The following is a 26,290-nucleotide window of genomic DNA, read 5'->3' as shown; positions in this document are numbered from 1 at the left end:
CGATTTCGATTTTATGAATTCACGATTTCAATTTCATAAACTTCAAGAATTTTCTATTTCAACTTCCACGATTTCAACTTCATGAATTCCCGATTTCATTTTAACGAATTCACGATTTCAACTTCACGAAATCGTGAATTCGTGAAGTGAAATCGTGAATTCAAGATGTTGAAATCGTGAATTCATGGAGTTGACATTATAAATTCGTGAAGTTGAAATCGTAAATTCACGAAGTGGAATTCGTTAAGTTGAAATCGCGAATTCTTTAAGTGGAAATTGTGAATTCGTGAAGTTGAATTTGGAATTCATGAAGCTGATATCGCGAATTCGTGAATTACGTCTGTTAAAAACGTGAATATCGGGAATTCATGAAGTTAAAATGGCCCTATCGGTCTTCCGTAGTAAAAGTTTGTTATACATTTGCCATGATCCAGATATTGAACCTCGACCGAATAGCATGCATAAAATATGTGTAAGTGGCGCAAACCTCACTTTAAAATCCTATTTATTTAAAAGCTATGGCATAAAATAACAAATAAGTAAATTTAAAGGGATATTTATGAATAATAATAAACAATGCTATATTCCATCCAACATACATGTATAAACCACCTTAAGTGCGAGGTTATTCAGAGGTTAAGGATAGAGGTATATGGGTAAACTTATACAAATTTCGGGTTTAGTGGTAATTTTAGATATTTAATAATTTGAGGATTCGAGGATAATTCAAATATTCGAGGATTTTGGAATTATGGAAGAATAAGCACAGGTAGGATTTTCGAAAAAAAAAATGACTGTTAATATGATACTGAAAAAAAAATGAATTGTACATTTTTTGGGATGAAATGGATATCACATTTCTCAAATGTATGCTATGCAATTTTACAAAAATTGAAGTTAAAGTTATTATATTTAAGTGTTATAAATATGATGCTTCGATAATTATGAAGTGAATATCATGAACACACAGAACACATACTTTTTTTCTGACTTGGGCTCAACACCCATCATCAGAACATACATAATTTATGTTCATGTATATTTATTACAATGCATGCATCAAGAAATCATGTCATCTGTTATATTCACACATATATACTACTGTATAAAAACACATTTATACTGTTTATTTTATACTACTGTATGAAATTTTTACGAAAGTGCTGATATGGATACCTTGTTTCGGAAGTTAAAATTATTATGTAAAGTTGAATAAATATAATACGTTGCCAGTTTATGGATGGATTTATGTCCACAAAGACTAATATTTTTATACAATTATTGATTTGCGTGCTATTTAATATGATATGATATTCACCGCCAGATGACATATTGACCGAAGCGATAGCCGAGGTCAATATGACTGTCTGCCGGTGAATATCACATCATATTTAGTGGCACACTAGTCAATTATTGTTTTATTATATGAATAGCCTACATACAAATTGGGAAAAAACGCACAGAAAGTTAAGCCTTATACATGTTGAAGCGTGGGAAAAAGCGCACGTGGAAGGCGTGCAACAAAAATATTCAAGTTCATATTCATCATTGCGGTGAAACTTGAAACTATAATAGTATATATATAATTTCTCAATTTTATTCTATGCAATTTTACAAAAATTGAATTTCTTCTTGAAATGAATACAACTTTTCGTAACATAAAGGTATTATATTAAATATAATGTTTCGATAATGTATTAAGTGCATATAACATTTCTCAAATGTAGAACAAAGAACACATATTTTATTTCTGACCTGGGCTCAACACAAATCATCATAACAAACATATACAGGTATATTTTATCACGAAATCATGTCATAATAATTCTAATCAGTTATATTCACATATACATGCATATGCTACTGTATGAAATTTTTACGAAAATGATGATATGGATAATACGTTTCGCAAGTTAAAATTATTATGTTAACGAATGAATATAATACATTGCCAGTTTATGGATGGGTAAACGTCCACTGGTGTTGTTTTAGCCGCACGCTGATTTTATATGCAGATAACATATAAGAGTGCATCTCAACTTTTTAACCCATTCACCTCTGCGTAACCTGTGCTGACTTCGGTCAAGCGATTAGCGAGTACACATTATGCGATCTCGTGGTCAACTCGTGCCATGATCTCGTGGTCAACTCGTGTCATGGTCAATTCGACCCATAATTATTTTGTCAACTCGTCCACTGATCCCAAGTCAATATTTTATTATAAATCAATGTTTTTAAATAGTTTTTTATGCAATAGGCAAGTTGCATGTTATTGTTATGAAATCTATTAATAGTAACAAATTGCTGATAAGATATACAGGTAACTTTCGGGTGGTTGGCAAAAAATATGGTGGCTAATAAAATGCAAAATATAGTAATTTTATATTTACAATAACAAACTTATTTTTTATGAAACAGCTTAGTATTTTATATCATTAGAAAGGTCATTTTACTCATATATTAAAAATTAAAAAATAAATTTACAAAACGCTTTCATTTTTCTTGGTAAAGAGTTAAACTTGGTGCTAGAAAACTATTGAAATAACAGTTAAAAAATAGCTGAGCATTCTTTTTTAAAAGCAAAAAATGAAAATCCGCTTGCATTTCAAAAATATGAATGTAAAAAACTTTCAAATGATATAAGAATCTAAAAAATCGATCCACAAATAAAAAAGTTATTAGATTTTAAAAATTCTAGTGCTATATAATGCATATAAATATTGGTTCTTCTTGCCAACCGGCAAATCTGCTAAATTCTGGTAGCAGGTGCTTGTGATGTCATCAGTCAACTTGCCTATACAGCTTTAATAATATCTAAATGAATATTGTTTTAATCGAATAATGAATAATAAAAAAAAATGTTTTACATGCATTGTAATGATCTTTATGTAAGTGCACGTGCACAAATTTGATATTATACAATAAAGACAGGTAAGTTTGCAAATATTTAACATAAATGTTTAACTAATCTTTACGAATTCGTATGCATATTCGTTTAACTACTTGGAGCGTGTCAATTAAAAAAAAGTGATAATTGTTTGTTGGAATTGTCAGTATAAATGTTTCCTTGATGAATTTATGCTAAAAATCTTCTCCAAATCCCTTCCGAGGTGTTAAATTAAGAAATGGAACTAATATTATATCTTTACATATTCATATGATACTACTTTCTGCGCATATATACTGTATAGCGCGTTACGCTAACTGTTTGTAAACATTCTAAAAAGCAGGTAACAGATATTAACATCATCATTAGACGTTGAATCTCACACCGTATACAAAAAAAAAATTAATTTAACCGAGTTTCAGATTTTTTTAATGAATTCGATATTATATTTCGTCTCGGACTTTATATTTTTTTAAAGTTGTGACTTTATACCGTAGAAAACAAAGTTCGTCATTTGGAGAATATGCATTTTATTATACAATTATTGACTATAATGATGTAATATTCACCGGCAGATGACATATTGGCCGAGGCGATAGCCCAGTCAATATGACTTTCGGCCGCATATTCAATGGCTCACTAGTCAATAATTGTTTTATTTTTATATGAAAAGGCTAAGAATTTTAAAAAAACGTCACAAAAAGTACAACCTTATATATGTACAAATTTTGCCTCGCTGAAGCGCGGAAAAAATACGCACGTGTTAGGCGTGCAACTACTACGAGAACGCTGCGCATGCAAAAGTAATTCAGGTAATATACTCATCATTGCGGGTAAGCCTTTAAGTAAAATAGTAAAGTAATGATATTTTAATCGAAAATTAAGAACAAACGCAACAATTATTTTTTATTTAACACACGTAATTTAAATGTACCGTGTATGGCCATTTTAATAACTTTTGGCACGATCATCGCGTGTATTTTTGAATTTAAATACGTATCATTCTGGGTTTTTTTTAAAAGATGTATCTTAAACTCTCTGATAATTTTATCAAATATTAGAATTAATTAATAATAAAAATAAGGGATTAGTGGACCACGGGACGGGTCACATAACGCAGCAACATGCAGGATTTTTCAAGTTTGCTCTGTAGTTATCTCTAATTATGTTTGCTGTTGACTCACACTGTGACAATATGCTTATTATAGCCATTATTACTCTTTCCTTTATATGCTTTTATTGCGCTTGATTTGTTTACATTTTAATATGTGCTATATATCAATGTATCATCTTTATATATATATATATATATAAAAGGTAAAGAAATGCATAATTAGCAACAACCCTGACATTTAAATACACACATTATACATATATATGTTGTGTGTATTAAAATGTCAGGGTTGTTGCTCATTTTGCATATCTTTACCTTCTTTACCATTTTATATTGCTTAGTCTTAACCATGCGTTATATACATAATTTGCTATATTTTTAAAACTCTGTGTGACTATGCATTTAACTGTGTATATGTATGCCCGACGTTTTTATTTTGCTTAATGTTGCGTGTTTTATATATCTTAATAGATATTTATTTATTTATATCAGATCATAATGTGCATTACTTCTTACTTTTGCATGCTACTGATGTAAGTTAGTGCAATGCTTTTGGTCTTATCTGAAGCTTTCCTTGTATTGTAACCATGTTTTTCATATAATGTGTATCATATCTTAACCCAATGTAATATATTACAGAAGTCGGTGTAAAAAGCTCATTGAAGCTTATGTTATGAATCCGACTTATAAATAGATTTTACTTGACTTGACTTGGGTTCATCATGGGACGAGTTGACCAAAAAGGTGACATGTTGACCACGGGATGAGTTGATTCGAAATCTACATTACACATGTTGTTCACCAGCGATTATTTACTTTGTTTAAGAAAATTTATACAACTGTAAGAAGAAGTTGGAAATGGAATTTAGTGTGAAAATAAAAGGGAAAAATAAATACCGTTGTAACATACAGTACCCTGACAGGCCAGGAATGGAAAAAAAATATTTGTTTTACATACGATTTCCGCAAATTGAAAGGGAGTCGGAGAAATGCACTCGCTGGGCCGGTCAGATTTTGATGCAAGTCGTGAGAGGAAAGACACATATATTTGCAGTCTACTTTTCGATGGAAATGATCCATTGGAAGGCTACCCGGATCCGTTGACTGCAAGTGCACCTAAATATGATTTAGGTAAATCTAGTCTATACTTTAATACACGTGATATTATTTATCATGTTATGCATTCGGATATTTTTGTATCAGTATGACATGTCTTTAAGGCCATCCATCGACATGAATTAATTTCATAGATAGGTGATATTTACACTTTTGTATGTAGGATAGTAAACCTTTTCCATTATTATTTTAAGTGTCAAGAAATTCAACTTTGTCTTTCCATAATCCATTTAAGATTAAGAATGCAGTAGAAAAAATAACAAAAGTAAGTACCGTGCACTGAACAAAAATATATTTTTCAGATTGTTCGTATTTCAATTGAAACGATCATGGGATGAAACTTTTACGAGATGTATGGCAAACTACTCCACAAAATATGAAGAGAACTTTTTAAGTGCAGAAATACTTGTATCTCAGATTTTTAAGATTCTGTACTGTACAGTAAAGCAATGTATGTTGTGGAAACTATATACTTTGTGTAATGTAATTATAGAACTTTTTTTTTACAAAAACTTAAACTTGATAGCTAGATTTCTCTATTGTAATCTCCCAATATTTGCATATAAAAAAACAAAATATTTTTTATTATATTTTTTTATAAGATAATAATAAGGTTATAAATATGAAAGAACATTTGTCTTATTCAGGAGGATAAAGAGAACAACCACGAATTGTTAACATCTGTCGACATTGTGTTAATCGGATTCAAACAGCTGAAAGAAGTTCCAAGGTACTTTGAAAACAAAATTTTGAAGTTTGAATCTATGGATTGGAGCAAAATGACACTGAATAAAAACCTAATTAATCATTCACAACCACTGTCTGTTAAAGGATGCCATGATATCAACTATTATGACAAAACAGTAGATTTTTCTCCACTTCTGACATTGAAAATGATAACAAAAATTGTAGATTCTTCCCCGGTTTGACATGACCTAGATTTTTACAATTATCCAACTTTTTGTCACCAACTTTCTATCATTTACAAAACTGGACTTGAACAGCACAAACTGAATTTTGTGTCAAACCAAAAGATGCACTTTTGATGTCTTTAATGCGCCTTCGATGGGGATATACTCAAAAAGACCTTGCTTATCGATTTGGAGTTGGTGAGTCTACTGTTTCTAAAGTTGTATTAACTTGGATACAGTTTACGAATAAGCAGTTTCCTCAAAGCAACTAATGTTTTGTGAAAGAGGTAAACTACAGGAAAACGTTCAATTGTGTTTCAAGAAATACAAAAACATTGCATTATAGACTGCACTGAATCTTTTTTCAACGGCCGGGAAATATTCATGCAATTTTCAAGGTTCTTGTTGCTGTTGCGCCAAACGGACACATTGTTTTTACAAGCAATGTATTTGAGGGTTCAATCTTTTATCCTGACATTAAAGTTGAAGGTGGTTTTTCTTTTGGAAATTTTAAATCCAGGAGACACAAACATTTTTGAAGGTTTGTTGGAAATGGGAAAAAGTGCCATTACGCCAGAGTCCATAACAGCTTGCAGCATCACTGCAAATCATCACTGAGACAATGACACCAATGTGATTTATTGCGCAATGACAACTTTTCAAATTGGGAGGCAGTGCTGCAAAGCGATCTTGGACTTCTCCTGAAAGGGACTTGCATAGTGCTTGCCATCAGATGATGATGGATTGATATTGAGACAAGAGCAGATGCATGCCCCTGAATGCTTTGATATAGATAATGTTTTAAGGCAATGAATAGACGGGACAAGAACTTTCGAATGACTTGACATGTTTGACTAACAAAGCTAAACCGTAGGAGGATAAAGCCAAATCGTTGGCATTAAAACACAAACGTTCTTGCAATGTGGACAGAAGAAGAACAATTATGGGAACAATTAAAACGCGACACGAAGGCTTTCGATTTTACTTTGCAAAGAATGCAGGGTTCAATATGCCAGGCTGTAGTCCCTGTTCTCTCCGAGAATAGACAAATTTCAGTCACCCATGAGGAAACAACACATTGCAAAGAGGGGCAAACATAGGCGGAAGTAGTTAATGTAAGTTGATAACAATTCGAACTCGAATTACGATAATTTATTTTAATGTGAATAAAACAGCTGATGATATTTCTACTTGGGAAACTTTTACGACAGATGATTGGAGTGCAGTGCCGAAATATCAGAAAAACCTATGACTCTAATAAATTTTCAAAAGCCGAAACAGAGAAAATACGATAAATAACTAAATCAGTTTTTAAAATGCGTCATTTTGGAACAGGCACCAATCAATACACATGACGAATTTACTTCTAACATACTTCTATAACATACTTATTATACTTAAGAAAGACGTACGCGTGCGTATTATATTGAATCTCCGACAATTCAACGAACGGTATGTTAAAAAACTTCATTTTGAATGGAAATCATTGAGATGCAATAATTATCCCGATATGAAATTTGATTTATTTGCATCTACGTGTAGGTTAAATGAAAAACTAAATTAGTTACGTTTCTAGATATCGTGACCCAGATGCATACGCCGTAAACGCGTTTTCCATGACGTAGACAGGTCAATTATCCTTTCAGTTTGATGGGGCGCATGCTACAACAGATAGAGGAAGACGATTGCAGTCATCATAGCGCCAGTTTTGCCTACTCTGGTGGCCAACTCTGATAAACTTAGAACGAGGACCGTGCTATCTTCTACCACAACCAAGACAAACATAATAAAATATTTATTCTTTATCAGTCTGTTTACATATGTGTCCCTTTCCTCAAATATACCATACCATAAGGCATAAACGAACATATTTTTTTTCTTCTTATTCAACTACATTTTCTCAATTAACCCTACTCATGCTGCTTACAAAATTAACCTATTTTCAATCACCTGACTTTGTATAAAATATGCCTTGTTTAACTTCTGTGTTGTAAAAATATTAATTTTAATATTGTTTTATGTCATGTTGTATAATTGTATAACCAGATGAACAATAATATCTATCTATCCTATCTTATCTTATCTTATCCTATCCTTTTCTATCCATCTAAATCGTCAAATCATTATTTTCAGGTTGTAAAGTAATAAAGTTTGTAGCAAGATGGGTAAATACAGTGGAAAAACTTGCCGTCTGTTAACCATTCTGAGTATAACAACTTCGTTCTTTGTCGTAGAGATTATTGTGGGATATATCACAAATTCTTTATCTCTAGTAGCGGACTCTTTTCACATACTATCTCACATTGTGGCGCTAATTGTTGGCTTCGTCTCAGTCAGGGTAAGATATATATTGTTTTGTAACATATTCTTGCCTCCTCGATTCAAATTGATTAAGTTCCACTAAGGACGTAACTGGAGGTTCAATCATCAAAGGTCTAAGGCCAAGAATAGGCATGTTTTTGACGTTGCCGTTGCCTTTTATCTTGAACTTAACTTTTTAAGTTATTGGTGCATTGTCTTCATATTTTGCCACAACAACCTTTGGGACAAGACTCTAAGAAATTCAAATTAACCTTTTACTTCATTTTTCTAAATGACCTTGAACTTCAAGGTCTATATTTTGCTTGTTTTTTGCCAATTTTTGCTTTAAGTGGCTATAACTCTGTTACTTTTGAATGGATTGTCTGTAAACTTCAACATTATTGTTTATGATAGACCTTCAAGTTCACCAGACAGACCTTGACCTTCACTTATATAAATGACATTGACTTTGAATGTCAATTATTGAAATTTTCATTTTTTGCTTTTACTCTCAAAAACTTTGTTATTTTGAATTGATTAACTTAATATTATAATAGCACATTCTATAGGATAATATCTTCATGTATATCAAACTCAAATTGACTATGACCTTGACGTTGAAGGTAAATTTATTGAATTTTCACTGATTGTTACTATTATTGATTGTAACTTTGTAATTAATAAATTGATTATCTCCATACTTTGATAAAACAACCTTTGGGACAAGACGTTCTAAATGCCTACATTTACTAATGACAATGATGAAAATTTATGTTTTTTAATGACTCCACATGTAACTCGTTCAATAAAATAAGTACTGTTTTTTATCTGCTCTATATGATGTTGTATGGCAGATAATATTGAAAAAGAAACATGTTTATATGATCAGAAAAGCTGCTGTCACATGCTTTAATTTAGGGAAGAACTGGCTGAGCATGGTATTTTGGCAATTAGAACCAAATACACTATGTTTGATGTAATATTTTGCGTTTTTCTGCGTGCTTAAATTGAAGAAATATTGATTGTAAAATGACTTTTATGAATGAAAACAACTAACTGACACTTTATTAACACTTTTATTTATTTTCAGATATCAAAATGTCGCTCTCAAAAGAACACATTTGGTTGGGAGAGAGCGGAAATAGTCGGGGCTCTGGTAAACTCAGTTTTCCTTATAGCCCTGTGCTTTTCTATCTTGGTTTATGTATTGAAGAGGCTGGTAGAAATAGAAAAGATAGAAAACCCCAAGTTGCTCTTGATTGTAGGCTGCACTGGTCTCCTGATAAATTTTCTCGGACTTGCCTTGTTTTATAACCATGGTATGTGCAGTGTTTTATTATGATATGACATTGGCAATGCTAGTTTGTGGAAAAAAATACAGTGTCTGTCTAGTATTTAAAATTGTTTGTAATGCTTTAGTAACTGATTTTTCTTGAACTTTATGTGCGAAACTTAAAAACCATTGGATAATACTAAAGCCCTATTGTTTTAAGTAAAATAGATAAAATACCCCTATATGTAGATTTTTGTAGGCCCATGAAAAAAACGATGCCATTTTAGAATATATTTTATTTATTAAAGATCATAGTCATGTTGGAGCTGTCGGTCGTGGTCACAATCACGGGGATAAAAATACTGAGGAAGACCATGCAGCTCAAAAAGAAAGCGAAACATTGGTCGAGAAGAAGCCAGGACCAGTTGAAGTATGTTCTAGTGGTTCGGAGGTTGATATGGAAGAAGTGGTGATAGAATTTGACGAGAATAGCTTTTGTAAGTAACATAACTTTATACTATCCGAAGGCATGCAGATCTACTCCTTTGTTCACTCATGCCTGAAATAATGAATGGAAAGGTACCTTAGCAAGAAAAGTTTAAAGTCATTATGTAAGTGTGGCTTATAAGTAAAGATCATTATAATGTATTAAACATAAACATACAGTTGCTATACTGATTTACCAATCTATACTGATTTACGTAGTGCAATTAATTAAGTAATGCAGTCATTTACTTGAAATACAAAATGTACATATAAAAATGATATAATGGAGGATGTTTTTATACTTTTTTATACTTTTCAGCTTCAAGTGCTCAACTTAATATGAGAGCAGTATTTTTACATGTATTGGGTGATGCTCTCGGCTCAGTGATTGTTGTAATAAGTGCTCTAGTTATTTGGTTTGTAGACGAAGACTGGGTGTATTATGTAGACCCTGGTATGAGGTAAGCTCTTTGATTTCTTGTTGAGTTTTTATCCAGTAACTCAGCTAAGTTTATAACTTGTGGAAATGTCTTTGTTTGGGAGCGTGAGGGATGTTGCACTTATTCATTATCCCTCATGTACAGTCTCAATCAAACCGAGTCTGTTACTCTTTTTGTAATTTTGTTGTGATTAATGCTTTCGAGGAATAATTTTGTTTCCATATTTTGATAGTTAAATGATTATGGATTTGATAGTTTCCATTGTTATTTTGACGAATTTTAATATAAAAGCATTGAACTTCTGAAGTATAGAGTTGTTATGCATTACACATATGTACAGGCTTGGCTAGTCGTTAACTACTGGCAGACACGATTCATTATCTTTATTTGCTCTGATTAGGTTCAATTTTTAGAAAATGATAAAAAACGGGTAATTTGAAGAAAAAGACAAAATTATGATCATTTACCTTCAAATGGCCTGCTTGGCCAAGTCATGGGTACGATGGTTGACTTTAAAAAGGGAAAGTTATTTGGGAAAAATAGATAGAATTATGATCATTTACCATAAAATGACCTCCTTGACCAAGTGGTTACGGTGGTTGACTTATAATCACTTGATCTTATCACTTTTTAAATTATGTTATGTTCAAATTCATTCATGGATTTCGGATTCTTGAAACGTACTCAACTTAGCTACAAAATCCTTAAAACATGAAATATGGTATTCTTACATTGACTAGAATGGGACACTTAAAACAGCAAAATATGTAAAAGATTTTTAGAAATATACTGAAAAAATAATATATATATATATGAATAATTCAATTGGCATAATTGAGCCTTAATTGACTGCACAGAACTACAAATATTGCAACTTGCATTGTAACTGATTAAAAAAGACCTTATCAATTTATTTGGCAGGACTCTCACTTGTAAATCAAATGACGTTTCCACCTATTTCACCTATAAAATTTATACGAAAAGACCGCTTTCTCTTACATTTTAATCACTGCAATAATGGGTCTTTCTACTCTTATTCACCACTGCAGAAAGAAAGTTCATAATGTTTCAATCTAGTTCTAAGCATCTAGATAAGATATAAATGTTTGCATATGCCATGATTACTCCAAACGCCAAAAAATCCAGGTTGTTGAAGACATTTTATATAAAGTATTAATAGAATTTATTTTGTTTACAGCATCGTCATGGTGTTCATTATTTTTTCAACAACAATACCACTTTGTAAGTACATGAATATGTATTTTGTTTATGTTATACTTCTTGCATTTTATTTCCAATTAAATTTCATCAAGCAATAGTTTGTTTGACCTCAACTACTCGAAGAAAAGGGAGAGCTATTGTACGCACCCCTGTCTTGGTTTCTCAGTCACAGTTGATTATGGTTATGCTCTTTGTGTTTTATCAAACATGATTGGCACAGGCCCAATTAAAAGTAAGCTTTTTTGCCGATTCATGCCCCTTTTCTTTCTCTAACAAAAGCCAAGCACCTATTTTATGGACGTATCTTTTATTGCAGTAAAAAAGGCAGCATTAATACTTTTACAGGCAGTACCTACGCATATACAAGTAACAGATATAAAAGATAAAATGATGAAAGTAAGTTGCTTGTAACAATACAACATTTTATCAAAATTTCTGCAGTGTTTTGAGCACACCTCAGCACAAAGTTCTTACGGTGAGCTTTTGTGATCAAAATTTGTCTGTCGTCCATCGTCCCAGCATGAAGCTCTACTTAAATTGTTTAAATGTTTCTGCTCCATTGAACATCTGGACCAGACGGGTTAAAAGTGGATTATAAAAATGAAATTTTCAAAAATCTTCTCTAAACTTGTAAGGCCCAGTGCTTAGATATTTTTGTATAGCTTCATCTAATGAAACTCTACAAAAATTGTTCACATTATAGCGCTTGGATTTAATTTGGCATCTCTCTAAGGGGTCATTAATTTCCTTATATGTATATAGTAAGAACGAAAAAAAACTCTGAATCGACAAAAGCTAGAGGTAAAATTATTGGTTAGAAACATTGTGTTGTGGACCACTACCAAGATTATTCAAATTATAGCCCTCGGATCAAAAATGGCCCCTCTTCAGGTGGGCGTATTAGGGTCAATGCCCCCTTGTTTGTTTCATTTTACGCCTTTTTCCAACAGTAATTCAGTCATACAGGTGGGTAGCTTCCTAACCATCGTTCCTGGAGAGGTACACCAGTACTCGACTACCTTCCTCCGTGCTAAACTACCAAAGCATCTCCCTGGGATCCAACCCACGCCAGAGAGGTCATCGAATCTAACCCATCGGCCACGGAGGCGGTCTAATGCTCTCCTTGTGTGATAGAAATGAATGTTTTGTTCAGATTGAAAGGTGGAGAAATCTTTTTAAGATATAAAGCTTGGTTAGGTTTCGCATAATAATTGATTTTTCAAAATTAAATGCAGGGTATTACAATAAATTAAAACAGATTACAATTTCAGCAGGGTACAAGTGTGATGATATTTTAATCGCTTTTGTTTTGCATATAGATAGATGGTGTAGAAGATGTACACGAGTTTCACGTATGGCAGCTAGCTGGAAATCGAGTGATTGCCTCCGCCCACATCGGTTGTCGTAATCCACACGAGTACATGGCTTTAGCAAGGAAAATAATAGACCTCTTTCATGATGAGGGAATACATTCCACAACTATTCAACCTGAATTTTCTGAGGTATTTTCTGTCGAAAAAAATTGTCATAGTTGATCAAGATATGCATATTTGAAACCAGAAAAACTGTTGACTTTTGTGGTTACATGTTTATTCTTAAGAATCACTTTCCTTTTTATTTTTATTTTTCAAGATGTTTGAAAAAATAAATGTTTTTTGCATGCTTGAAGACCTTCGAACGTTAAATGGTATAGTATTGTCAATACATCCGTCTTTCCACAGACAAATTTTCACATGATAAATTCTTAAAAGATATTATGACTTTGTTATCATTCTGCATGTAAGTACTGTTTATTCCAGGACTGGGACAACATGCCATCTTGCTGTGTTTTAGCATGTGGTCCAGAGAAAAGTTGTTACCTTGACACTTGTTGTGCCGTGCCAAAAAAATCTTTGGCAAACTAGTCAGAAAATGGGATTGTTACGACCAAGAGATTGGCAGGGAATGGAAAACAGTCGTCGCCAAATGAAATCGTATGATTTAACAAAGTATTAGGAATTTTGATGATAAGTGTACGAACAAAACTATTTACACTCTTGTGTTTCTTCTTGAACAAAAATCAGATTGTGTGTTACAATGTATCGGCGTGTTATAGATTATAAAGGTGCTTTATTATTTTGTCAGAATTGTTGTCAAAAATCTATTTTTAAGAATTTTTAAGATTTTATATATATCATGGGTATTTTCATGTATATAGGGCATTGAAGAAAAAAATAATGGGTAATTATGTTTATATAATTACTAATCTTGTTTTGAACAAAGAAAAATGTCTAATGTCTGCTACAATATTGCTGTATTTATTATACAAAGAAAATTGTAGTTAACTATGAAACTATAAATCATGCAACTATAGTTGTTGTTGTTTTTTTATCAGCACTGGACAATGGATTAGTAAAATTTTAGCCTTGATTACCTTTTGAAGTCGGTTATATAGATTCTTGAAACCTATAAAATATTTGATACAAATATGAATATAATTATGTAGTCACTTTATTCAATTCAATTTACGATATTCTCCATTTAAAATGCTTTGCATATACCATTCGGAACATCTGCCGATAACTCATAATCATCCTTACCCAAATTTTGACAGAAAGAGCCTTTAAAAGTTGCAATTGATGATATACTTTTAGCTTGTTATCATTTTTGATTTTAACCAATAACGGAATAAAGAAAAGAAATGAGTTCTCATGGTTTATTTTATTCAAGAAGACCACCACTTTTAAAATATTCACATATAAAGAATTCAGTGAGTATGAAAACATACTATCCAGGTTTTTGTTTTCTGAATTTTAACTACTACAGATTAGAATGGTCATAAAGAAAATTAAATCTACAAATACAAAAAAGCATTGTGATAAATTCCATAGGCACTTGGTTTCGGGTAAAAAATATTTTTGACTCAAATTTAATTGAATGTAACGATGTTTTAACGTAGATGTCTCGATTCTTAAACTGTCATTTTTCTTAGCAACATCGGAAAATGACGGTTTTAGAATTGAAACATTTACGTTAAAAATTATATTTGAGTCCTACAGACCTTGCAAAAGCGTTCTTATCCGGAAACCAAGAGCCTTTGACACTTTCTCAAATAAAACAAAACAAAAGAAACCGCGATATTACCGTCCACCACGTTCAATTGCACAAAAGCAAACGACTGTCGAGATTACAAAAGCTGCAGAGAAAATAACGAAGCAAACTAAATCCCCTGCATTAGCAACATGTCGCCATGTCAATGTCTCATTTTCAAGGCTGTAATCGCTATCCTTCCGATCAACGTAACTATCATCATCGCCTCCACATTCATCTTCGTTTCCGATTTTATTGATCTTTGTGGTACATCTGTTCTTGCAGGTTGTTTTGCACTGTATCATTCTGACCAGTCTGCTCATTGCAGCTAAGACGCATGGAATTCTAGTTGTTTCGTCAAAAGACGCAATACGAATAGAAAGTAGCGAGAACATTGTAATCAATGTGCTCTGTCCAGTTTGTATAATAATATACATGGAAAAGATTGGCAAATTCTCCGAGTTCTCGGGCATAGTTGAATTCACAATTGTTAGAAAGACAGTAAATGCTAAGAAAACTGTGACAGCATATCCGGACTTCTCCCCACCATCGCTGGGTAAAATAAATACAAAAATGTCCAAAACAGCGAGCAGCACTATCGGAAGAAACATTGTAGACAAATGATAACGCGGTTTTCGTCGCATTTGTATTTGGAACGAGAGCACTTCCACGTGATTAGCTGGTGTGTTGTTGGCAAAAAAGATGTCTGTAGATATAATTTCCCACTGTGGGTTTGGCGTGAAGTCCTCCAGATCTACGTATTCGATTCTATTCGTGTATAGTTGTACCTATTTTATAGTAAAAAACACATAAGCATCATTTTGCATTAGTGAATTGAATCGAAAACTAAGATCCTTTCACTAGATTAGAGATACACTACCCACTACAATATCGTCTTTGAACAAGCTCAATTAAAAAAAACCCTATAACCTGGAATACTTTTAAAGCTGCAAAATACAATAAATTGTAAACATGCCTTATTTTCAACATTCAGAAAGTGGTTTTAATATTTATACTATATTATAAAAAATAACTCCGTAGATATATCACATGATAAGACTTTATTAGTACATTTAATGAAACAAAATATCTTACGTATTCCGTTTATAATGGCATAGAAATATATATCAAAACCACTTATTTCAGACAATGTTTTCATACTGCATGTAACATAATAATACGCAAATTAAAAACTTTTTGGATTTCTATCTACTGTGAATTGTTCTTGTTTCTTTGAAATAACGGTACGTGCAATGTTGAGGATATTTGTTTGTTGCAATATATAACCTTGTTTTTTTTCTAGTGAGTCAAACATATCTCTGCACTTTAAACAGTGTAATAAAAGTTATATTGCTGAATTTCGGGTTATTACGGCTTATTGTAACAATGTTTACCGAGTCATCTGTGTAGCTCCACGACATAAACTGTAGTTCGCACGTCTGAATGTCATAGGGAAAATAAGTCATATCCACGGGACATGAACTCTCAAATATCTACAAAATAAAAATCAACAATGTGATTAGGTTTAAACATATATATTTAAAAAGAACACACAATTATTTTAAGCAAGTTTAACATGTCATGCAATTTTTAACTCATTAATCAGTATCAATCGCCGAAAAAAATTACTAAATATAACGGCTACTGAATCAAGTAACCTCCATTGGCAACCAAACAAAAGCCGCGCCAAAAGTAATGACATAATAAGCGGTTTTATCTTTTTCCGCATTCTATTTGATAATTTCCGCGATTTCCCGGGAATAAAGCCAATCGCAACTTTTCGGTCCTCTCCGTCAGTCTTCTTATCAAGATTAAAGCCGAGGACGTTCCGATTGAGTATGTGTAGCGTTTCCTCCTGTAGCTACATGACAAGTTTTTATTACAGAAAGCAACTGTTATTATTTATCAAGTTACCTCCATTGGTGACCAGTCTATTGTGCCATCTGCAGCATTTTTTAACAAGATAGATGGGTCCTAAGGTAGATAACTGCCACAGTTTTTGTAAATGTAAGTCTGGTTTTCCCAAAAATATTCTAAAATTTCAATCGGTGACCAAAAAAAAGTAAATTAAAAAAATGTGTCTGAATGAAAATCTTAAAAAAATCCTTTTTATGGAAGTCATTGCTGTCTTACATTGTTATTAACTATAAGTTCACTTCGACTATATATAATTGAACTTTATTAAAACCGGAAGCCATTATATTATTAATCGACAGCTACACTATATGAACCAATGCCGTCAATGTATGAAACCAAGGTAGCTATAATTATATAAGTTGATTTTCTCAATATATGATACCAGTTCTTCAATATACGAGGGCTGTCCCAAAATATCGTAGACAAAGTCTGTTACTCAATCAATTATAATACAATAGAGTCCTCATGCTAGGGAAAATTCAATACACCTTTTATATGTGTCTATGCGAAATAAAATCAAAATACCTCCAAAATTGACCAAGTTATCAAAATTTAAAGAATGCTACCTATACATACCCGGCGCACACCGTCATAAACGCCATGACGTTTTAAGATTTTTTAAAATGTTTTTCAAAGTATTCACAGTGTTTCGCTATGCACTGTCAGTGTGGGGCGACCCATTTATCATAAACGTTTTCAAAACGTACTCAACACTCGCAGAGTTGAGTTTCCTGACGGAGTTCGCTGAAGTTTTCGAACCTGTGACCTCGTAATTGTGATTTCAAATAAGGTTACACTGCAAAGTCATAGGGCGGACGGAAGTATCTGAAAACCTATCACATCAAATTCAATCTGTGTCTCCTGAAATCTATGGCAAGGTGCATTATCTTGATAAAATATAATGTTCTCCATGTTGTCAATTAACGATGGACGATTCTTCAACCTAACACAATATTCAATGACATTGCGTTGCGCCTCATTTTCATCTGACGTCGCAATTTTGGGCATTTTCAAAATAGAACTGCTGTTACGTATTATGCTACAGACTTTTTCAAATTAACGTCACATAAATAGAGGATATTGAATGAGTGTAAGTTCAATACTGAATTTATTGCACAAGTTGGATAAAATTATATTATGCGAGCCTCTGGCGAGCATAATATTATTTTATTCAACGAGTGCAATAAATTCAGTAATAAACTTACACGAATTTAATATTCTATTTATCACATACCCAAATAAAGACCGTTTAAAGTGAATAAGAGTCAATTTTCATTGACGCGCCTATAGTATAACGCTATTGTTCAGCGCGTCTTTACACTATGCTTGTATAACGCTAATGACGTCACGTCAAAATATATGCACGGCCGTGCAATACTATTTACGGAGTCGCAAAATCGGCACGGGTGTGTGATAAACGTCTGTTGGTGATATAACGTAAAGATGAATGACGTAATTCCACATGAAGGTATTTCCCATCATTATTATTATGCTAGAAGTTAAAGGCATTATTTTAAGAAGCATGCTCTCAACACTGACTAATATTTTATCGTGCTCAGGGTAAGTTGTACTGTTAAATATAAAACCCTGATAAAAAGCGTTACCTAATATATTTGCTATTGACTTTAAGTAGGTAAATTAACAAATGACCAAGGAAGATATCTGGTAAATTTTATTAAGTTATGACATCAGGCTGAAGAGAAATAATGTAGTCTACATTTTGGGACAACCCACGTATTGTACCAAAGGAGCAAAGTATGGAACCAGATGTCCTTATATGAAACCGATAATGATTTATCAATATATTAATTCATTTTTTTCTATATAAAGAACCATTTTATCAATTAATGGAACCGAAATAGCAATATATAAGATGATTATCACATTATATGATATCAGTTATTCAATATATCGTACCAAAGAAGTCATGTATACATGGAACCAGATGTCCATTTCTTGCATAGCAGACTGGCGTTTCCGTGAGTTTTACCCATGCCGGAAATTTCATCTGGCATGGGGGGGTGCCAGATGAGTCGCGTGCCAAACAACAACGTCATTTTAGCGCACTTTATGGATGAACCGCGTTAAAATGACGTCGTTTTAGAAGGGAAATATGTGCTAAAGATGACGTCATTTCGGCGTTGTTATTTAAGTTGTAAATTCATACATTATTGTAAGAAAACAGTTACGGATGAAATGACTTTAATTTCCATGAACATATATCATATTGAGGTTAACCATTTTAAATATGAAATAATATGGCAGAATATGCAAGAAAAAATATCTAACATATATGTTTGCGGTTCGGATCGGAATATCCGTCCCTCGGGAACCCGCCCATGGGCGTTAACTCGGCAAGCCTCGTTACCGCCCATTGGGCGGGTCCCCTCGGGACGGATATTCCGGTCCGAACCGCAACATATGACAGATATCATTAATATGAAACCGAATCAAATAGTCAGTTTTTAGAGAGAAGTCATAGGTAAAAGGAAAATTTGGTACAATATATTGAAGAACTGAGAATCATAATTATATTGAGAAAATCAACTTCTATATAGCTAACTTGGTTTCATTACATTGGCGGCATGGTTTCATATAGTGTACTTTGGATCTATATAATATATAGTTTCCGGTTTAATAAGAATGTGTTTTCAATTCATATATTGTCGAAGTATATATTATCCTAATGGTTAAATCAATTATAAAATAACAATATGAGACAGCCATGGCTTTCCATATTTCCATACCTGTTAGCGCCCCACTTGTCTCCTTAGGTATATATCTAACGGTTAGCGTTAGACGGTAAATCAATGTGGTTCGATGCCCGGACGCTGCAGGTCACTTGGCATACAAAGAAGGACATATATCCTATCACAAAAGGCCAAACGTTTATGGTTTAATCTGACATGACAGGTCTTTAAGACTTCTTTTGTTTTTACGATGAAAAGAAAATAAAAAAAATCCTTCTAACCAAAGACTTGAAAATCTAATTTCCGACAAATCCCCTCCTTTTTAGCTCACCTGTCACTTTGTGACAGGGTGAGCTTTTGTGATCGCTTTTCGTCCGGCGTCCGTCCGTCCGTCGTCCGTCCGTCGTCCGTAAACTTTTACTTTAAATGACATCTCCTCATAAACCATTAAGCCAATTTCATCCAAACTTCACAGGAATGTTCAAAGAATTTAATTCCATGCAGAACTCTGGTTCAAATGCCATGGCAACCAAAAGAAAAAAACTTTAAATATCTTCTTCTAAAAAATCCGAAGAGCTAGAGCTTAGATATTTGGCATGAAACATCTTCTAGTGAGTGTCTACCAAATTGTTCAAATAAATTCCCTGGGGTCAAAATTGGCCCCGCCCAAGGGGGTCATTGATTTTCCCTATATGTAAATAGTAAAAACTTAAAAAATCTTCTTTTAAAGAACCCAAAAGAGCTAGAGCTAAGATATTTAGCATGAAACATCTTCTAATGAGTGTCTACCAAGTTTGTTCAAATAAAAGCCCTGGGGTCAAAATTGGCTCCGCCCCAGGGGGTCATTGATTTTTCCTATATACATATAGTAAAAACTTAAAAATCTTCTTTTAAAAAGACCCAAAGAGCTAGAGCTATGATATTCAGCATGAAACATGTTTTAATGGATGTCTACCAAGTTTGTTCAAATAAGAGCCCTTGGGTCAAAATTGGCCCCGTCCCAGGGGGTCATTGATTTTCCCTAAATGAAAATAGTAAACGCTTAAAAATCTTCTTTTAAAGAACCCAAAGAGCTAGAGCTAAGATATTTAGCATGAAACATGTTCTTATGGATGTCTACCAAGTTTCTTCAAATAAGAGCCCTGGGGTCAAAATTGGCCCCGCCCCGGGGGACATTGATTTTCCTTATATGTGTATTGCAAAAACTTAAAAATCTCCTTCGAAAAAAACCGAATAGCTAGAGTGTAGATATTGAGCATGAAACATCTTCTAGTAAGTGTCTACAAAGATTGTTGAAATAAAAGCCCTGGGGTCAAAACTGGCCCTGCCCCAGGGGTGTCATTGTTTTTAAATATATGTGTAAAGAAAAAACTTAAAAAATCTTCTATTAAAAAACCCAACGAGCTAGACCTTAGATGTTTTGCATGAAACATCTTTTAATGGGTGTCTAGCAAGTTTGTTCAAATAAAAGCCCTGGGGTTTAAACTGGCCCCGCTCCGGGGGGCCTATATACAGGTGAGCGACTTCGGGGCCATCATGACCCTCTTTTTTATAGTGAGGAATCTAAAATATAATTTCCGATATATTCTTTCCTGCATAATTATATTTTGAGAAATAATAAAAAAAAAGAAACATCTGACAAAATTACTCTTACCTGAGGCCAGCGAGCCAAACTAATGCTGTCATAATCGGGTGAGTCCCAGGTAAGGAAAGCATCATACCATGTTATAAACATGTATGCATTCAGCGACAAGATTCCGGAAACTTCGTCAAAACTGTTTAAGCTCTTCAAATGCAAGGACAGTGAAACATCTAAAAATGATACCGATTTATTTATTTTGAAAAATAAAGGAAATACAAAAAAGTCACAAAAACTGGACAACAAAAACAGAAATTGAATTTCTGTAAACCATAAGTTGTACGTTCGCATGAATTTTGCAGACTTCGCTCACTTTCGACTCTAGTACATTTTTTGTAAGAAATAAAGCGGCTGGTTAACAGGACTCAAAGTTTGATCGGTGATCTTAATTATAATTATGCTTATATGGGCATTTGGTGAAAGGTAAGGGAAGGTGGATAAATATGCCGAATTTACAAGCACCTCTGAAGTTAGAACCATATTTGAACGAAAAAAAAACAATAAGTATCTTATCAATAAAAATTCTCAAGAGGTATTCTTCGAATGAATAGTCGACATCATACTTGTGCAACATAGAAAAAAAGTGACGACCGTCAAGAAACATAACACTTGCAATTCATTTTCATAAAATGTAATTAATAGCAAAAAACAGAATTTTCTAGAGACAAGAAGGATTATAATCAAGATACAACAACAAAAACACATGCACACACACACACACACACACACACACACACACATGCACGCACGCACACATATATATACACATTAACTAATACATTATTTCGATTCTGTTACCATTGTAACTTTCCATGTTTACATGTTTGAAAAGCGCCAAGTTGATAGGATCTTTTCTTGCTTTTTGACACACGAACGCTTTTTTCATCATTGCAAAATGCGGAAAATGACGGAATGTTTCGAAATTACAACATTACAATGTATATTAAATGTTTATATATACAAATATACATAACAGAACATACCTGTAACAATACTTGTGTTATATACAGGTCGAATAACTGTACTGTAGCCTTGTTTAACAAATAAGTCGTACCATAAGTTTTGCATAGGGGTCGTTGTATTATTTGCACCCATGGTCAGCGCTACATATGACGCCAACAGCATGTATCGATACGGAAAAATGATTACATCCATCTGACCCTTTAAAATTTTAGCTGAAAGTAACACAATAAATGTATTTTATCGATCGATGACCGTATGTTTTGGGTTGGTTTTGGGGAAGAGCATGATACTTTTTAAAATTCCATTGGTCATATTAAAAATTACAATCTGAAATCTCGGAATCTGAGTGGCCATTGTAAAATTGTTAAAGAAACATAAAGGATTTTTCGGACATGGTATACGCGATTCAAATTGATCTAAAGGAGTAACGGAAACGAACTACAATGTAACATACAATTGCTATCAAGATAAATTTAACATACATGTACTTAAGTTTTGTTAAACTTCACATTACGACTTCAATTTTTACTATGCTCCTCATACAGATTATTTTTTGCTGCTTTAATGAGTTATAAATTTTGTCAAAAATTAAAGATATACTATGCTCAAATTTGATATCAGGAATTATTGGTAATTGCTACACAGTCTCTTTATAAATATAAAATAAACATGTTTTGACTTCACACGAAGTAGATATAGAGAATAACAGGTTACTGTCTTTTGAGAAAGGGTTTCTCAGACGAGGTTAGATATGGTCCTGGAAGGGGCGGGGCTTGCCGAGCCCCTTCCGGACCATATCTAGCCGAGTCTGAGAAATCCCTTTCTCAAAAGGCAGTAACCTGTTATTCTTTTTATCATGCCTCTATTATGATTTTGCATCTTATTTTTTTAATTCGGGGCGCTAAATTCTGAAAGTACGGTAACCACAAGAGGGTTATACGCCAAAAAAGTAGTCCGAGGGTTTTTACCAATAATTTTATAACACAACACAATTTTTGGTACAATTTGCTTTAACAATTTATTTACTGTGTATTATCATAAATATTCAGCAAAGTCAATTAAACAATACCAACAATAAACATCATCAGTGCTGATCTGGCGTAGGAACATAGTGTTCTCAAGTCACTGACTGAGAAAGGTTGCTGTTCTCAGACAGGCTTTATCAGGCAGTTGTCATAGTAATGGCATGATAAATTTCATGTTAAAAACTCTACACACTATAGGTGATCACAATATGAATATATAGCGTTGTTAAAAAAAACTGGCAGTTTTTTTTTAAGAAAAGCCCATTTTTACTTCTTCTGTAAAAGGGAACGCGACTTCCAATACATAGTTAATTCATGTTTTCATTCGACTTAGACATATTCGATAAGGATTTCATACGTTTTAACAAATTTCTTTGATAAAATTTTTTTACTCAAAGATGAGCATAGTATAGTATAGAAAACCACCGCTTAAAATGCAAACAGAACGTTTTGTCCACAAACCAAATCGGTCCAATTGCAAAAATCGTTTTATAGGCAGGACTGATTTTAAGAAAATATGAATGCTAGAGGTATTTTATAGTACAAGTAATATCTTGAGTGTTTGAACCTAATATGGGTATGCTGAAGACGATGAGGGTGGATACCAAGAAAATAAAATTGACCTTGACCTTCAAAAGGTCAATTCAAAATGACCGCTTGAAAATACTAAAATAGGTCATTAAAACTATGATACAATATGATGCAATTAATTAGTATTATCAAAGTCAAAGGTTAAGGTATAAGACTAAGATTGAAAAAAAAATCACTTTGAATGTTTTGTTTACTTGACTTGTATTGAACAATAAACTTAGTTTATAAATATTACCAAAGAATAAATATTTCGTAATAACAAATCAATATTTCGTAATAACGAAATAATATTTCGTAATAACGAATCAATATGACGTAATTAAGATTTTATATTCCGTTATAACGAAATAATATTTCTAATTGGGAATTATTATCTCGTAAAAACGAATTCAATTCCGGGAGAAAATTTGGAAAATGTCACTTCAGGTGTTCCGTAATTTTCAACATTATTTGTAGCTATGATTTTTTTAAGTTGTTCATTTTGTTTTCATATATTTTGCACTTATTATGGTATTTATGGTTTAAAATGAGTATTTAAAAATTATTTTGAAATGTCAAAAAGTGTCATTTCAATGCCATAAACACAACAAAAACCGAGACAACAAGTGTTTTAAAATATATACTGCGCCCCCACAAAAAAACAAAAAACAAAAAACAACAACAACAGGTCTTAAAAATGGCAACAGTAGGAATCAAACCATAGACCTCTCACACATCAGTCAATCACTTAACCGGCTGTGCTACTGCAGGAGTAACAATCACGTTTACATTCTTAGCAGATATGACTTTAACTAACATTAGTTTCATAGTTTGTTTTTCTTATTTTATGCTTTTCAGTGGATTACTGATTTATCCGTGAAAATTATATTTGATAATTTCACAGTGAAAATTATCAAAATATAATTTCACACTTTTCAATGACGAAACTACTTTATTAAGATTTTCCCCATGTGGTACCTCAATTTTATTTATGCTGTCAATTCTGACAATGTCAGGCTGTTTCGAGAAAAGCAAAGTTGAAATTGATAAATAACTTAAATGTCAAAAGTAATAAAAAGAAGAAAACTTACTTCTATTCATCTAAATTACCAATCACCAAACATCGTCTCTTAATTTTTTGTTTGTTTCATTTTACAGTCTGAAAAATACATTCCTTCCAAATGCAAAACTGCTCTTGATGACATTTGGGCATATTTAAGTTTACCACCTTGTTTAAAAATAAGTGACTATTTAATTGGAAATTTAAAGTTAAAGTTTAACACAACAATAACAACATCATATTTTCATCGAGTCATAAAATGTCTGAAACTGGGATATTGCTACGTGTGCTTGCTTTACCAAGGCAGCTCTCGAAAATTTTGGAATTCAATCACGGTTTTGTGAAAATTCTACAAGAAGATTATCACATCATTCCGGGTAAAAAAGTAACAGCAAAGTTATCTATACAAATTTTACTTGTGAAAAATGGAGACCATATATAAAAGTCACGTGGGTTGGATACATAATAGAGGTGTTTAAATATAATTGTAATACACCTTTTGTTAGTCATTGAAATAGTATTTTATGTATAAAGGATTTTCAAAAATGGCTATTATTCAGAGCGGGCGCAATGGTGCAGTGGTAACACTGTCTGCCTACAAATCAAGGGGTCGTGAGTTCGATCCCCCGCTACTCCACTGAGCGAATAAATGACTACAAGACTGACAAAACCAGGACATAGACACATAATGACGGCATCGATAGAAATAAGAGAAGACCTTAACGGAGCAGGAAACAAGTACCGAAAGTACAAGACCGAAGACGACGACCAATAACAGAAGGAAGAACGGAGACAAGAACTGAAAACAAGCGAACAGAGACGAGGACTGCTAACAGAGATAGAGACCGATAACAGAAGAACTGACAACAGGCGAATATATACGTCGACCAATAACAAAAGAACTGACAACAAGCGAACTGAGACAGGCAATGACAATAAGCGAACTAGAGACTTCGCCAATAACAGAGACAGAGACTGATAACAGACGAACTGACAACAATACAACGAGGATTGATAACAGAAAAATAGAGACGGGGACCGATAACACAATAACATAGCGAAAACTGATGACGGGGATCGATAACAGAGACAGGAACCGATAACAGAAGAATTGACAACATGAAAACGGAGACCAGGACTGAGAATGGATGACAGAAGAACGAAAACGAGAACCGATAACAGAACAGGACAGAGAACGATAACAGAAAAACTCACAACAAGACAACGGAGACGAGGATTGATAATAGAACAGTAGAGGACCGATTACAGAGTAACATACTGATCACAGAAGAATGGAGACAGGGATCGACAGAGACGGGAGCCCATGACAGAATAATTCACAACATGAAAACGGACTGATTACAGAAGAAAAGAGACGAGAACCGATGACAGAAGAACGGAGAAGAACATAAACGAGAACCGATAACAGAACAGGACATGGACAGATAAACTGGCAACAAGACAACGGAGACGATGATTGATAACAGAATAATATATAGACGTGGACTGATGACGGAGACGGGGATCGATAACAGATACGGGAACCGATGACAGAAGAATTGACAACATGAAAACGGAGATCAGAAGAATAGAGACGAGAACGGATGA

The 26,290-nt window shown here is 33.2% G+C and overlaps 2 protein-coding genes across 5 annotated transcripts; one reads left to right on the top strand and one right to left on the bottom strand.

The window, feature by feature from the left end:
• The first annotated feature begins 463 nt into the window (after positions 1-463).
• On the top strand, positions 464-14,168 carry LOC132717626 (proton-coupled zinc antiporter SLC30A1-like). 4 transcript variants are annotated; one of them, XM_060701133.1, is made up of 9 exons: positions 464-769; positions 8,162-8,366; positions 9,420-9,648; positions 9,911-10,099; positions 10,408-10,549; positions 11,727-11,770; positions 12,066-12,145; positions 13,069-13,251; positions 13,549-14,167. In XM_060701133.1, the coding sequence occupies exons 2-9, from the start codon at positions 8,190-8,192 to the stop codon at positions 13,651-13,653; spliced, it is 1,149 nt and encodes a 382-aa protein (XP_060557116.1). In that variant the 5' UTR covers positions 464-769; positions 8,162-8,189; the 3' UTR covers positions 13,654-14,167. The 4 variants fall into 4 exon arrangements, with proteins under 4 accessions (XP_060557116.1, XP_060557118.1, XP_060557117.1 ...); XM_060701135.1 differs by lacking the exon at positions 464-769 and adding an exon at positions 5,772-5,847 and having other exon boundaries at positions 13,549-14,168; XM_060701134.1 differs by lacking the exon at positions 464-769 and adding an exon at positions 6,877-7,143.
• Positions 14,169-14,513: 345 nt separating this feature from the next.
• LOC132717603 (acetylcholine receptor subunit delta-like) lies at positions 14,514-24,822 on the bottom strand. The gene is made up of 6 exons (XM_060701095.1): positions 24,714-24,822; positions 22,048-22,239; positions 21,080-21,237; positions 16,733-16,792; positions 16,213-16,311; positions 14,514-15,606 (listed from the first exon to the last, which is right to left on the bottom strand). The coding sequence occupies exons 1-6, from the start codon at positions 24,721-24,723 to the stop codon at positions 14,869-14,871; spliced, it is 1,257 nt and encodes a 418-aa protein (XP_060557078.1). The 5' UTR covers positions 24,724-24,822; the 3' UTR covers positions 14,514-14,868.
• Between the last annotated feature and the right edge of the window lie 1,468 nt (positions 24,823-26,290).

The sequence above is a fragment of the Ruditapes philippinarum genome, unplaced genomic scaffold, assembly GCF_026571515.1.
Source record: "Ruditapes philippinarum isolate M1 unplaced genomic scaffold, ASM2657151v2 ctg3385_1_1_1_1, whole genome shotgun sequence".
NCBI classification, from domain to species: Eukaryota; Metazoa; Mollusca; class Bivalvia; order Venerida; family Veneridae; genus Ruditapes; species Ruditapes philippinarum.
This window is presented reverse-complemented; position numbering and strand designations above follow the sequence as displayed.